Source organism: Xenopus tropicalis, chromosome 5 (genome assembly GCF_000004195.4).
Source record: "Xenopus tropicalis strain Nigerian chromosome 5, UCB_Xtro_10.0, whole genome shotgun sequence".
NCBI classification, from domain to species: Eukaryota; Metazoa; Chordata; class Amphibia; order Anura; family Pipidae; genus Xenopus; species Xenopus tropicalis.
Genome location: NC_030681.2, coordinates 116956923 through 116971524, shown reverse-complemented (window position 1 = coordinate 116971524; position 14602 = coordinate 116956923). Strand labels below are relative to the sequence as shown.

Sequence of the window (14602 nt, the reverse complement as noted above, 5' to 3'; positions counted from 1 at the left end):
CCAGATGTGCTTTGGCCGAGAGTACAGTTAAAAATCATATAGATGGGACAATACATTGACTGCTCATAAACTCTTTAGGAAGTAATCATCTATGTACAACTTCTTTCAACAGAAGCAAAATCAAATAAATAGAACTTATGCTAAAACACATTCTGCCTATTTATAGTAAATAAATTAATCCATATTTTGTTTATTTAGTTTAGTTAGTCTATGGATGTTTTTTTGCTGCAAACCTGGTAAAAAATGTTGCTCATCACTATTACCTTGCAAGAACCAGGAAATTGGAAACAGTCCCAGCTTGCATCAGCTGAACTCCCTGGAATATCCAGGACAGTAACCAATCATTTTTTAATTTTTCAACTTGGTTGGCTCCCTGAAGGGGGAACAACCCCACAATTTTGGACCTATGGATTATGTTGACTTTTGGGGTTCCTGAGTGACCCTACTTGCAATATACAGAGTATGCAGTAAAGCTGTTTTAACCACCAGATTCTTCCTAAGATACCTGAGATACCTTGTGTGCTATATGCCTTGTGATATGCATTTATTAAGCAATTCCATCATAACATGAGTTTTGTGTAGCAGAGCTGGGTTATTTTCTGTGCTGTGACTGCAGAACAACACCTGAAGCAGTAAGCTAAATGTAAGCTTTCGTTTGCAAAGCCAGTGACCCACAGTTATGTGAGCTTGAATGGTATTTCAGTCATGCTTCTTTCACAGAAAGTTAGTCAGATTAGAGCAATATGTGGGAAAGGTTTCTTATCATAATATTAAATATTAACATTATACATATTGGCTCATAGTTGACTCATACCTAACATTTCTACTTTCTATCGTACTGCGTTTGCATTCTTAGAATTTATATAGCGAAACATATAAATGTAAAACTTTGAAGACATCAGAGGGATGTTCTGAGAAGGGCTATTTGACTACTGAATCTTGAACTGATGAGTGTATCTCTTCTCATTATAATGCATTTGCTGCAGATCTGTGAGATTTCTGTAAAAGACTAACTGTTATCATAAATAGGCAGGTATAGGTTGCCAAATCAGTCTGTCCACACTGTGTTGGCATCTATGTCCATGTATGGATGCTTTTATCTGCCTCCCTGACAAATGTCTGACCAAAAATCCTCCAACTATCTATTGGACAGGTTTAAAAAATCCTGTCGGGTGATGGCACATTGATGTAGTCCTCTCCTGATGGTCCTGCATGTTATCGTTGGTATGGAGGCTAGATCGTCTGTTAAGCCCAAAGATGACCAAGATTTGCTCCTTCGAGACCTTGCCAAACAACAGATCTTTGCCCAAAGTGGCTATTTAAAGAGCAGTACTTTATGTGTATGGCCAGCTTAAGTTAAACATTGTTGCATTAAGCAGACATTGGTGTGATATAATAGCTTCTTAATTTTTACCAGTGCAGTTACAAATAGAAAAAAACAGCATTTTATTTCCTACAAGTTTCAATATGAAAATTAAAAAAATGGTTGGATGCTATAAGTAACTGCACTGGTATATTTAAGTGCTTAGAGTTATAAATAAACCCTTATTATATACTTGTAGTACTTCTTCTGTTTGGATGACAATAAAACTGTTTCCAGTATAGCAGCCCACAAAATAATAGTAATGGCGATTACATATTGATGTAGTTCATTAAGGTAGATGTCTCCAAACACGCTCTTACACTTCCACATATCTGCCAGTGCCTCCCTGCTGCCTCATCTGATGAATGGTGCGCAGCTGCACCTACTGATGCCAAGAGACCTTATAGCTACCAGCACCCCAGACCTGGTAGTAGCTCCATTGTGTCAGTAGGACCTGCATCCAGTGAATGGGACGAAAATGCGTATTTGAACGTGCGCTAGAAGTGACATGATCCCCACACTGAAAATGCATGACACAACTTGCCTCTGAATTGCATCAAGCGCATGTACAACTACATGTGTTCAAGACAGAAGTTGCTTTCTTTGTTGTGTTTACCCACTGAAGGCCTAAATATCTGCATGAGGTGATGAGGCTTGTTCTGGCGCATTAGTATTCCTTCCAGGCAATTAATGGATGTTAACAAGAAAACTCTGTGAGAAACCCAAGGATGGCATACAGGCTTTCTAGAACTGTAATATTAATAATATCACATTGAATAGTTCCTAGAACTCAACGATTGGTTACAATTTCTAATGTATATTCCTGGAGTCCAGCAGCCAGCAAGAGGGTATGACGCCACTGGTGTTTGTACTGGTATTGGACACATTGGGGATTGTCATGGTTTTAACCGCACATTGCTGCAGTGTTAGTTGATTTCATTTTGCCCTTCGCTATACCAACGAGATGGGCATCATCTTCTTGGTCTTGATCAGTTATTTTTGAGTATTGACCCGCGGGTTAGAATGAAATGAATGAGCTTGTGTGGGTGCAAATGATTGAACGGGCACGTGCAGAGAGACAGGCTATAGTTTGTCTAGCATACATGAATGTACAGGGAGGTAAGTGTCTCCGCGTGATGCATTACATCATGCTCCCTGTGTTGGCTCCAGTAATGTCATCTGTTGCTCTGTTTATTGGATGAATGTGATACTGACCACTATGTGTGTTTCATATTCCACATACAGCTATTTTGTTTGCACTGAAAACTCACTCTGAACACTTCTGCCCCCCCTCTATTTTGTGTAGCCATTAGGTGTGAGAATTGCAGGAGGGGGACTTCCATTTGCATGTGTCGGCCCTGTGGGTGGCACATAGTACTGACATGCAGGAGATCCTGCGGATTTCACTCACACAGCAATAACCTGTCAGACATAAAAATATACACTCGGATACCAATAAGCCTTACTGGAGGTGTGTGTCCATTTTGGGTGCTTTAAATACTGCATTTTTAAATAACAATACCCCAGTGAAAGCATGGCCATGGGCTTAGGTATAAATTAAGTTTATGCTTGTCAGATGATTGTTGCCTTGAAATGTGTAATGGTAATGGGGGGGTTGGGATTTTTACCACCACATTAAAACTGTGTTCAGAGAGTATGTTACCAGTCCATGTGCCCGTGCCCTACGTGCCATGACATAGGACGGGAGGGTAGCAAACCTAAGTGGCCATTGGCAGGTAGAACATGAATGTAAATAAAATGAACAATCATAACATTTCTCAATCACATCACAAATCTGTCGTGCCGCACACTTAGCGTGATATTTGTACTATGCTGGGGGATTTGGGTCAGTCACACAGGTATCACACACAGTTCTGAAGGTGGAGGGTTACGCATTTTGCTGACAGCTCTGACTCATTTCTTTCCAGACAATTCCTGCAATGTATTTTAGCAGCTATAGATATATATATATAAATCATCCCTCTGTCAGCTCTTGCTAATGGCACTATTAGGATTATGAAAGATTTAGCACAGAGTGGCCAAATAAGAATGATGGGAATTTCGGGTCAGATAATGACTGCAGAGCTTCAGTTTGTCCTTCCTTGATTTATAGAGTGATAGCACAGAGCTCTGTCAGGTTCATTTTTAACTCTTTTTCCTGCATGTGACTTACAATGGCAGGAAGCCATTCTATTAACATGCGTCCCAGTGCCAAGAAATTATTTAAAGTAAGTGTATCTGAGAGCAACACTAATAATAATAGTGAACACAATTCTTTGGGGAGATTGTCTCTGCAGCGTTTCATATACTCGCAAATTCGCCCATTTAATGACAAATAAACCTTATATGGGCATTAATATAGGAAATAACATTTCCCTATGCAGGAGTTTCGTGACCACATACAGATCATGGAACTCCGAGGTGACCCCTCATATCCTCATATAAAGGTATAAAGTATGAAGTATGCACTAAGCGCTAATTATAAGGATGGATTTTTATAAATTATTCAGTGCTGTAGTGTATTATATAGAGCTTCTAGGCACCGGCTCAGTGACAGTCATTGTAGCTTTGCTGGTTACAATTACCCTACTGTGTGTAAATGTGATAGGGACTTTAGATTGTGAGCTCTACTGGGGCAGGGACTGATGTGAATGATATAAAAGCTGAAAGGGATAATATGATTGTGGCTTCATGGCTTGTTTTAAAGCACTTTTAAATTATAAGCAGTTTAGGGCAGGGCCCTCTTTACATCTTGCATTGGTTGTTTATCTTTGTCTGTAATCTTTATGTTTATTGTATACACCCATTGATTGTAAAGCACTACAGTATATCATGGTGCTTTATAAATATGTGATAATAACACAAGCACCGTCTGAATAGCATAATATCCCTAGAAACTAATGTGTGTTGAAGTGGACTGCTGGGTGTGTCTACAGTCTACAAGTACAGAAGAATAAGCCTAATACAGTAGCTAATAATCCCACAGTACACAGAGATCCTGTGGAATAGTAAGTATGGAATTTAAACTGTCAGATGCTTTCATTGCCATATCGGGTGCTGTTCAGGATAAGCTCCAAAAATGTGACCAATAGCTCCGTATGATGCAAGACACATAAATGAGGATTATCTGTGACACATGCTCATGGACCTAGCCACTTGTAGAAATGTTTTTTTTGCCAGCCCAGGCAAGCTAGGCTTCTCTAGGCTAGGCTTCTAGGAAAACAACCCATTGCAATCAGCTGCTGCCCTGGTGTATACCTCCCCCAACTTGGATGCATTTACCAGAGCAGCCAAAACTACAGCTTCTCTCCAATGCAAGTAGCAGCTTCTTCTGCCATCTCAGGCGCCACAGATTTAGCCAAGGGAGTGGCAGAAGGTAAAGTAACAATTGGGGTTCATGTACAACAATGCTGCCAGGGGCTAGGGGTATTGCAAGTCACAGATATTTATATGGGATAGTTCTGTACGCAGACACATCTGAGCTGGCTTTAGGGTGCAGTTGCATATAGCGTACTTATATTTCGCTAGTAAGTGAAACACAGAAGGAAACGCCTTGCCCTAGGCAGCTAAAAACTGCACGTCATGGTTATGGTATTTAAGCAATATGGAATTAATATTTACTGTTCTTTTAATAATATGTCAACAATAAACAAAAAGCATGACCTGTATAGACCATAGATGCAGTATATTGCAGAGTATACTTTAGTTCCAGAGCAGGAGTACATCTGGGTGTGGAATTCCAATGTAATTTATTACAGAGAATGCAAGACGTGAAATATTATTATCTTTCTGTTTGAGTAGAAGCCAATTATGTTTCCATCCTGGGGTCACATTTGATTGACAGGGGCCCCCGCAGCAGAAATGCCTTACATGTACACGCCGTGTGTATTGCCTATAAGAAACAACAATAAGCCTTTAGTAACTGGCGCAGGATCAGAAACTGCAGATGTTACAGTCATTTTACCATGTTAGTATTTTGATTTCCTTCCAATGTGTTTCCTACCCAAAGCTTTGAGCCATAAACAGGTGGTGAGCATATACAGAAAATACAATGAAAACAGCCCAAGTTATCAGTATGTTTAGCATACAAATTCATTGTTTACATTCCCCAGTGAGAAGCGTCTGCCTCACCGTGAGCCCTCTCACCTCCATTGCACGTGCTAAGAAAGAGAGGAAACAAGTAGAAACAAATAGAGGTGGGAGGTAGTGGTTGGTTATGGGTATATGGTAGAGAGTTACCACTCTTTTTATCTTTATTTATATACTCAAGTATTTTCTGCTTTCCACAGAGTGTTTAGGTGCCTTTACTCCAGCCAGTAGATAGCTGTGGGGCTATACTGTACATAGGGAGCCCTCCCCTAGTTGGGCTATATCAATGGCTGGGTGGTACAGCCTGTTGACCAGCTTGGATGATAGTTTGGTAACAGGGCATTCAAAGGAAATGGCAAAAACAGGCTTTGCTGCAAGCAGCTAATATTTCAGCAACTAGTTCATTATGGAATACTGTAATAGTGGTGACAATGATTGCTGCTGAATATTCATATTATAAGTTAAAGCATAGCCCTCTATTAAAGTCATGGAGAAATCTTGGCTTTTTTAAAAAAAAAGCAAGGTTCCAGGGTCATTATTGGCTGTGCATGTTAAGTTAATATGGAGATAGCATAACTGCACTTAAGGTTTCTTCAGATTGTGCCCCGGCCCCCACCCCCCAACTGCATTGAACTTGGCTGAAAAATTGTAGTTGTGCAGTTAGAGAACATCAGAATAAAGATCCCTCTAGGCTGTTATCCAGGCATTGAGTCCGGGGATTTGTGTCCATTCTCCCTTAATAGACTGAACCAACCACTAATATTCACCCCATGTTCCTGGAGTTGGTTTTTTACTAATACAAATTGGGTATCTTGCAAGCCCATGAGCTTTATGGTATGTTCCTGTGCAGTCAGGAGTATTCTGATTATTTTATTGCTTGGCTGGCAAGAATAGAACCCCATAGTGGGGCGGCTGACCCAATGTCCCTTGAGGCTGTGGTTCATCTCTAGTTCTGTCTTCTGTCACTAAAACCACATTTGTTTAGATCCTATATCAGCAAACAGGCTTCTCTTTAATTCAAATAAGATATACATCAGTGATTTGCAGAGTAATTCTATCTAATACTCATTGTTCAGTTACTTATTTCATAAATGTGGCTTTCTTGCAGCGAGGAGAGCTACAATGTGACAGACTATTGCTTACGAGAAAAACTTCTGGTGGAGCAGAATGATAATGAAGAGCCTTCATCTCCTGTCAAAAATAGCACCACCATGTTGTACTCAAGGCAAAGCTCGGCCAGCCATCTCTTCACACTCACCATGCTCACCAACTATGCTGGGGAGGAGGTGGAGATACTGCTTGGAGCTGAAACTCTGTAAGTACCTTCTATTCCTGATATTAACTGTGGGGTAAAAATGGGAGACTGAGTTTATTTTATGTGGAAACTGCACCTTGTATGAAGCTTTCTGTCAGTTAAGGAAATATTCTCAGCTGTGGATCTGGAGCTGTTTTGGTATAACATGTCATTGAGATAGCATATTAGACCACCCCTAAAATACTTTGCATTTTTCAGCAAAAATTATCTCTAGAAAGAACAGGAATTACATGCAGAACTTGATGGACTTGTGTCTCTTCCAAACTTATAGGGCCCGCAAACCAAAAACATTTCTCACATATGGAGATGCCTTTCATATCATTCAACTGTGTGTATATAAATAAATATATATATATATATATAAACCTGAGAGTAATTATTACTTGTGTAACAGATATATTCTCTGCTTAGTTCTGAAGTGGTTACACACGGGCCACCTCGTGCATTTACTGCACTTTCTGACCATCACATCAGCACATTTTACCAAGTCTGTTATCATGTAATTTGGGTTGCATTAGGATGGAAGGAACCCCCCATAATCAGTAGTAACCTCAGCAAAACATTTCCCTATTTCATACCTATTTCATATGAAACATGTGTTTGCCTTTATTACTCCAGTGCTGCCGGGTTATTTTGCCCATTGAATGCAATGTAAAACATATAAATGTGAGATGGTACATGATAGGACAAGATGTTAGGAGATAGTTCCTCAGTATTGTACATTTATCTCTCAGGGTCTGTGTGTGTTTTCTATCATCTCAGTCTCAGCCTGTTAGTAGTGACAGGGAATCCTGCTGTGATGCATTGGGAGCAGCGGGAGTTGAAAGCATTTGCCACTGACACCACCACATGTGCTGCCCATGGGAAAAGCTAGTGCTTGTAGGAGTAGGGTTCCATCTTTCCCTCATCCATATACAGATTGCTAATTGTGCTCAGTTCCAACATTTTTTCCTTTGTTTCTTTTTGCTGTTCTTTGGATGGACAGGCAGCTGGGTTGTGTATAAGGCACTCGCCTGCTTTATATCTATGGCAGAGTTCAGCCAGCTTTTCTTTATTAGCACAGAATGTTAAAGGGATCAGCTCTGTGAATGCAGGAAAAGCCTACATAGCATTATAAATTGGCATGGACAGTAAATGTGCAGAGTGCAATGTGCTAGATTGCTTTGTATGGAACTCTTGAAATTACTCCCAAACTGCCAGTTCAGCATTTCCCCTAAAGCTATGCTCCACTTTCTAACTGGCAGTGGGCATATAGTATCAATAAATAGTTCTACTGTAATAAATACAATACAGCCATTCTCTTAGTTCTCTGTTTATTATGGAACTAGTTTTCTGGGAATATTTCCCGTTTAGCCTATTACAGCTCATTTACTAACGAAGGTGCTTAATTACACAAGTGCAGTTGCTAATTACATGTTTGGTTGCTATAGGTGACAGACAGCACACTGGAGCAATCCAGCATGTGTTGTTAAATGAGCCCCTATAGTGTTTGCCATGCAGCTGGCACTGATATTTTCTACAGTTCTGTATAGTGTCATGGTTTCCCCCTGCCCCCTGGCCTTTTTATGTTGGGAAAGGTGAAAGCTGAGCAGTTTGCAGGTCCCTGCCCTTCAGCAACTTGATAGCTTTAGTAAGGAAATCCAAACAATCCCCCTCAGGTACCAGGCAGTGGAATTGGGAGGAGGGGGCACACATTTTGCTATCTCCCTCTTGACAGCTGCCTTTTTGTAAAAGAAAGTAAAAGAAAATACATGATTTCTAATTGTCACATTCATGCTTCCTTCCTTTGAGGTTCTCTATTACACAGTGAGAAAAAAAGGGGATAGCTATAGATTAGACAGACTGACTGATTTACCAGGGGCTTTGGGCACAAGGTGCATTCCTGCAGTTGGTCTTTTAGTAACTGTGCACCTTATTTGGCAGGAGTGACCGAGCTCGCTGGATCACTGCATTGGTGCACAGCAAAGACAGAGCAGACACAGACAGAACAAGTAAGTAAAGTTTCCTTTGTGCCATAGCGCCCTCTGCTGGTTTGTTCACAAACAGACACAACTGAGATACATTATTTGTGCAACATTGATCTCTCTGTTATTTGGTGCTTTATTGGTGATATTTGATCAGCCCTGTTATTGCCTTTATAGCCCTAACTCAGGTGGAAATTACCCGGACATACACAGCAAAGCAACCAGATGAACTTTCCCTACAAGTTGCCGACGTGGTTCTGGTTTATCAAAAGATTAATGATGGTAGGTTCCACTTGCTGTAAATCTTGGCTTTATCAGGCATTTTGTATATAGGGTATTATTACTTCCTGGGGTTCTGCAAGCTTCTGTTAAATACATGAGCTGTGTTTGAATTATTATAATGTTTTTTGTGCCATGCAACAAAAAGATGCCATGACTGTAGGGCATGAGAAGTTGTGCAGAACAGGCAAGTACAGGCCAATATCCCTTTTATAACCGAAATGCAGGGTGCATGGAAGCACTTGGGAGAGAGGCAGCACAGCAAATTGCTGGTCCCAGTAACATGGGCTAATGCCATATGTCAAACACTTGGATAAACATGTTGGGAAAAGAGTTGTGGCTAACTCGTCTAGCAGCTTTGGATGAGAACAGATTTATTGACCTGTAATTGCCATATACATATACAGTACATGCCTTTAGTAGGTCCCCACTCTCTGCTGCATGTTCCTGGGGGTCTCTTCTGGGATCCTGGCTTAAAGCTGGCCATACATGTTTTAGTCTTCTGAACACTGCGATATCAAACGTACGTTTAATAACTAACATTTAGACTGAAATTGTAGGATAAACTACAGGATGTTCTGATCATGAAATAGTCGTCAGACACCGGTCGTATGAAAGTGTCTTCCAAGGATTGTAACTTTACCATTGTAAAGTTGTTAGAAACATGGGCGTCCGCAGAAAATTTTCCAAGGGGGGGCAAGTAAGCTAGTATCATCTTGCAACAGACAAATATATATATATATATATAAATATATATATTTTTTTTGCAGGATGATACTAGGGGAGGCTAAAGATGGCCCATACACAGACTGACCTACAGCTAATGTGACACTTAGTGGATTCGCTGCTGGCGTAAAAAGTTAACCTCCCAACTACCTCTTGCCGTTCCCACTGACTCCCAGGGATACTGTACAAAAGTGCGGGGGGGGGCTTTTTTTTTTTTACCCTAAAATGTTTAGTATGTTAAAGTATTTATACGCGCATTTCTGTGAGGGGATCTGCAAACATTTGTGTTTGTGATCAGGGCTAGTTCGCATTCAAATTCACTTTTATTTTTAATGGTTTTTCAGTTATTTAGCTTTTTGTTCAGCAGCTCTCCATTTGGTATTTCAGCAGCTATCTGGTTGCTAGGGTCTTATTTACCCTAGCAACCAGGTAGTGGTTTAAACAAGAGATGGGAATATGAATAGTTAAGGGGCCTACTTGGAAAAATAAGTAATACAAAATTATAATAATAATAAAATTGTATCCTCACAGAGCAATATTTTTGGCCCCCATTTGAAATCTGTATAGAGGCAGAACAGAGGCCTGTGTATAGTACCTGGGTATAGTACCTGTGTATAGTGCCTGTGTATAGTACCTGGGTATAGTACCTGTTTATAGTGCCTGTGTATAGTACCTGGGTATAGTACCTGTGTATAGTGCCTGTGTATAGTACCTGGGTATAGTACCTGTGTATAGTGCCTGTGTATAGTACCTGGGTATAGTACCTGTGTATAGTGCCTGTGTATAGTACCTGGGTATAGTACCTGTTTATAGTGCCTGTGTATAGTACCTGGGTATAGTACCTGTTTATAGTGCCTGCGTATAGTGCCTGCGTATAGTACCTGGGTATAGTACCTGGGTATAGTACCTGGGTATAGTGCCTGTGTATAGTGCCTGGGTATAGTGCCTGGGTATAGTGCCTGCGTATAGTGCTTGCGTATAGTGCCTGGGTATAGTGCCTGGGTATAGTGCCTGGGTATAGTGCCTGCGTATAGTGCCTGCGTATAGTGCCTGGGTATAGTGCCTGTGTATAGTACCTGTGTATAGTGCCTGGGTATAGTGCCTGTGTATAGTACCTGTGTATAGTGCCTGGGTATAGTGCCTGCGTATAGTGCCTGCGTATAGTGCCTGCGTATAGTGCCTGCGTATAGTGCCTGCGTATAGTGCCTGGGTATAGTGCCTGGGTATAGTGCCTGGGTATAGTGCCTGGGTATAGTGCCTGGGTATAGTGCCTGGGTATAGTGCCTGGGTATAGTGCCTGTGTATAGTGCCTGTGTATAGTGCCTGGGTATAGTACCTGGGTATAGTACCTGGGTATAGTGCCTGTGTATAGTGCCTGGGTATAGTGCCTGCGTATAGTGCCTGCGTATAGTGCCTGCGTATAGTGCCTGCGTATAGTGCCTGCGTATAGTGCCTGGGTATAGTGCCTGTGTATAGTGCCTGCGTATAGTGCCTGCGTATAGTGCCTGCGTATAGTGCCTGCGTATAGTGCCTGGGTATAGTACCTGCGTATAGTGCCTGCGTATAGTGCCTGCGTATAGTGCCTGGGTATAGTGCCTGTGTATAGTGCCTGGGTATAGTACCTGCGTATAGTGCCTGCGTATAGTGCCTGCGTATAGTGCCTGCGTATAGTGCCTGCGTATAGTGCCTGGGTATAGTGCCTGTGTATAGTGCCTGGGTATAGTACCTGGGTATAGTACCTGGGTATAGTGCCTGTGTATAGTGCCTGCGTATAGTACCTGCGTATAGTGCCTGCGTATAGTGCCTGCGTATAGTGCCTGCGTATAGTGCCTGGGTATAGTGCCTGTGTATAGTACCTGGGTATAGTGCCTGGGTATAGTGCCTGGGTATAGTGCCTGGGTATAGTGCCTGGGTATAGTGCCTGTGTATAGTACCTGTGTATAGTACCTGTGTATAGTGCCTGTGTATAGTACCTGTGGGATGAAATCTGCAGCAAAAGTTGAGAGTTGGTTCTCAGGTAAAGTTACAGCTGCAGATTCTTCTTTTCAGTCTTCATTTGTTTCCAGTTTGCAAAATCTCCCGATCCCTGTGTGCATCTGTGCTCTGATTGGTCAATTTTACTGTCTGTCAAGGAAGCTGCGCTCTGATTGGAGAATCCACAAGAAGAAAGATCCAATCGGAGCACAGCAAAAACGGGCTTGAGGAGACAGTGCAGAAAGTAAGGTTTTTTTTGCTACTTTTCCAGGGGGGGGCAAGTGCCCCCTCTTGCCCCCTTCTGTGGACGCCCATGGTTAGAAATAGGACATTTTATAACAAACTTAAAGTTAAAGGTGACCTGTACCCCATACTCAGAGCTGCCATCACACACCCTGCTATACACAGGTTCCCCATACAACAGAAAAATCTTAGGCACCATGATTTATACTAACAAATTTGAAATCAGTAACTGGGCCCCCTACAGGGAAGAACTTCAGATTGAGTGGCTTTCCTATGTTGATGTGAATGCTCTTAGGGTGGCATCAACCTAGTGCCGGGAAAACACGGCCAGGCAGAATTAAAGGGAAACCAATAACAAATCTTTGTCTCAGTGTTGTACCTCATTTGTAGATTGTAAGCTCTTTTGGGCAGGGCCCTCTTCACCTCTTGTATCGGTTATTGATTGCTTTATATGTTACTCTGTATGTCCAATGTATAAAACCCACTTATTGTACAGCACTGCGGAATATGTTGGCGCTTTATAAATAAATGTTAATAAACACGTTAATAATTTCTGACACAGATGTGTATGTGTATTTTCAGGCTGGTATGAAGGTGAAAGACTTCGAGATGGAGAAAGAGGATGGTTCCCTGTAGAATGCGCCAAAGAAATTACATGCCGTGCCACAATAGAAAAGAACATGGAGCGAATGGGCCGCTTACTGGCACTTGAAACAAATGTGTAGTCTTCACACTCCCTTTATTCCTTGCAGGATTTGCACTACAGTAGCAGCACTGTGTATGGGAATGTCAGAAGGGATCTGAATGAGACAGTCTTGCCAGCTGGGCTCGGGACAGCTTCATAAGGACCTTGGCCAGCTGCACTCTCCTTTAAGCCTTTTCTTTGTAAGAACGAGGATTTGTCGACACTCCCTCACTCGGTTCTGGTGGATTTCTTTGGGGCCCCTTTTATGTCTGAAACCCACAAGGGACGGTCATTCTTGAGACCAATAAACACAGTACAACAGGAAATTGTTCCTCTTTGCATGGCATGGAAAAATGAAGACATCACAGCCTGGAAATTAGTTTCAGCTTGCTTAATTTCAGGAGCTGCAAGAATGATACATCAGAAAGGACTGTTCTAGCAGGAACGCTGCGATGGCTGGGGAAAGGCACAAGCAATGGGGGATTAGAAGTAGTCTGTTATGGTGGAACATGAGATCCAAGCTGCCTATGTGCTGTAAAGTTTGTGAGGGGTTTTTGGAATAAGGTCCAGAATCCACCGTCATCACACAGGGCTTATGTACAAACTTTCCACAACTGGTGGGATTCCATTTCAAAGACTGGGAATGAACGGAGAATGTTAAAACAATGCTTTTATAGGCAAACTGTGTACATAAGAAAAAACATGGCATTGACCAGACAGTGTGACTTTAAGGCAACCTGCAGCCATTCTTGAATTCCAGTTTCCGGGATTTGCTTGGACTGCTGGTGGGATACTGGCAATTGTATTGCAAGAAGGGTTGGGGAGCTGTCCCCCAAGTATATGCCCAAAAGCAGGTAGGGAGTTGTAGTTTGAAACCATTTGCTAACTTAAAGGGCTCATTAACACACACAAGATGGTAGTAGTATGAGAGCAGAACTACAGGAAGAATTCTTTCAAATATCACTGGATAAATTATAATCATGGATTTCGTTTACATAGGGAATGTGTATATTTCAAACAGACAAAATAGGAAAATGAATTAAAAATAAAAAGACTTTGATTTAAGCTTCATCTCCAGGTAAATACATGTAGTGTACAAACAACTCATAAGTAGTACACATCCTATTTCTTACATACTACAGGGGGGCATGATGCTGGTTTACAATAGCGTGCATCTGTGTATAATATGTGTAGCTTTAACCCCCCCATGATACATTGTGTCTGCAGCTGCAAGCAGTCAGCAGTGCAGGGGTTAACATGTTGAGGCTGTAAATTATGTTCTGGGGACCAAACACCAAAAAAAACCCCTATTGCTGTAGTGAACTCAGTGTAACTCTGCTCCCGAGATTCAGCTGGAGGTGTCTGTCTGCTACAAACGTATCTTAGATCAATCACTTGTAAGATCTCTTTAAACAGAATACTGTGACATTTTATAAATTTTTACCACTGTAAATAAAAGATTTTAATGATACAAGGTCTCTGTTCTTAGTTTAAAGGGAAAATGTATCCACAAATATAACAATGTCAGATTGCTCTTCTAAGCACTGTTGCACATTTTTTAAATACATTTTCATATTAGCAGTTTTTCACTGCTAGTATGCTGAGTGTGTCACATGTGCACCCACTGCTGGTCTGTCCAGGGGGCATTGGAAAGCACAGTAACAGCTCCATTTGCTGCTGTAGGAATCATCTCCTGACACTTCTCACTTCTGTCCCTCAATGCACAAGAAATGACAGCGCTGAGCAGCATCAGAAGACGCTTTCTGCGAAACAGCAGAGGGTGCTCCCAATACACATTCAGGATATTATTAAAAAAAAAACCAAACAAACTGAAATACCTTATAGTCTAAAGCTGGTGGCACGTGGATCAGTTTCCAGACTGTATAGTTGTTTGTAGGGGCCTACTAGCAGTAGATACCCACAATTCACTTATCTGTTTCTTCGTCCTGGGCAGGGCTGGGATG

The 14602-nt window shown here is 41.5% G+C and overlaps 1 protein-coding gene across 2 annotated transcripts in view; it reads left to right on the top strand.

The window, feature by feature from the left end:
- The window catches only part of arhgef26 (Rho guanine nucleotide exchange factor 26), a 73852-nt gene extending 59743 nt beyond the window's left edge, over window positions 1–14109 (top strand). For both annotated transcript variants that reach the window (XM_002933248.3, XM_012963446.3), the window contains exons 12-15: window positions 6561–6767; window positions 8691–8758; window positions 8909–9013; window positions 12536–14109. In XM_002933248.3, coding sequence (XP_002933294.3) covers window positions 6561–6767; window positions 8691–8758; window positions 8909–9013; window positions 12536–12678 — 523 coding nt within the window. In that variant the 3' untranslated portion in view covers window positions 12679–14109. The remainder of the gene's footprint in view (window positions 1–6560; window positions 6768–8690; window positions 8759–8908; window positions 9014–12535) is intronic.
- The last annotated feature ends 493 nt before the right edge of the window (window positions 14110–14602 follow it).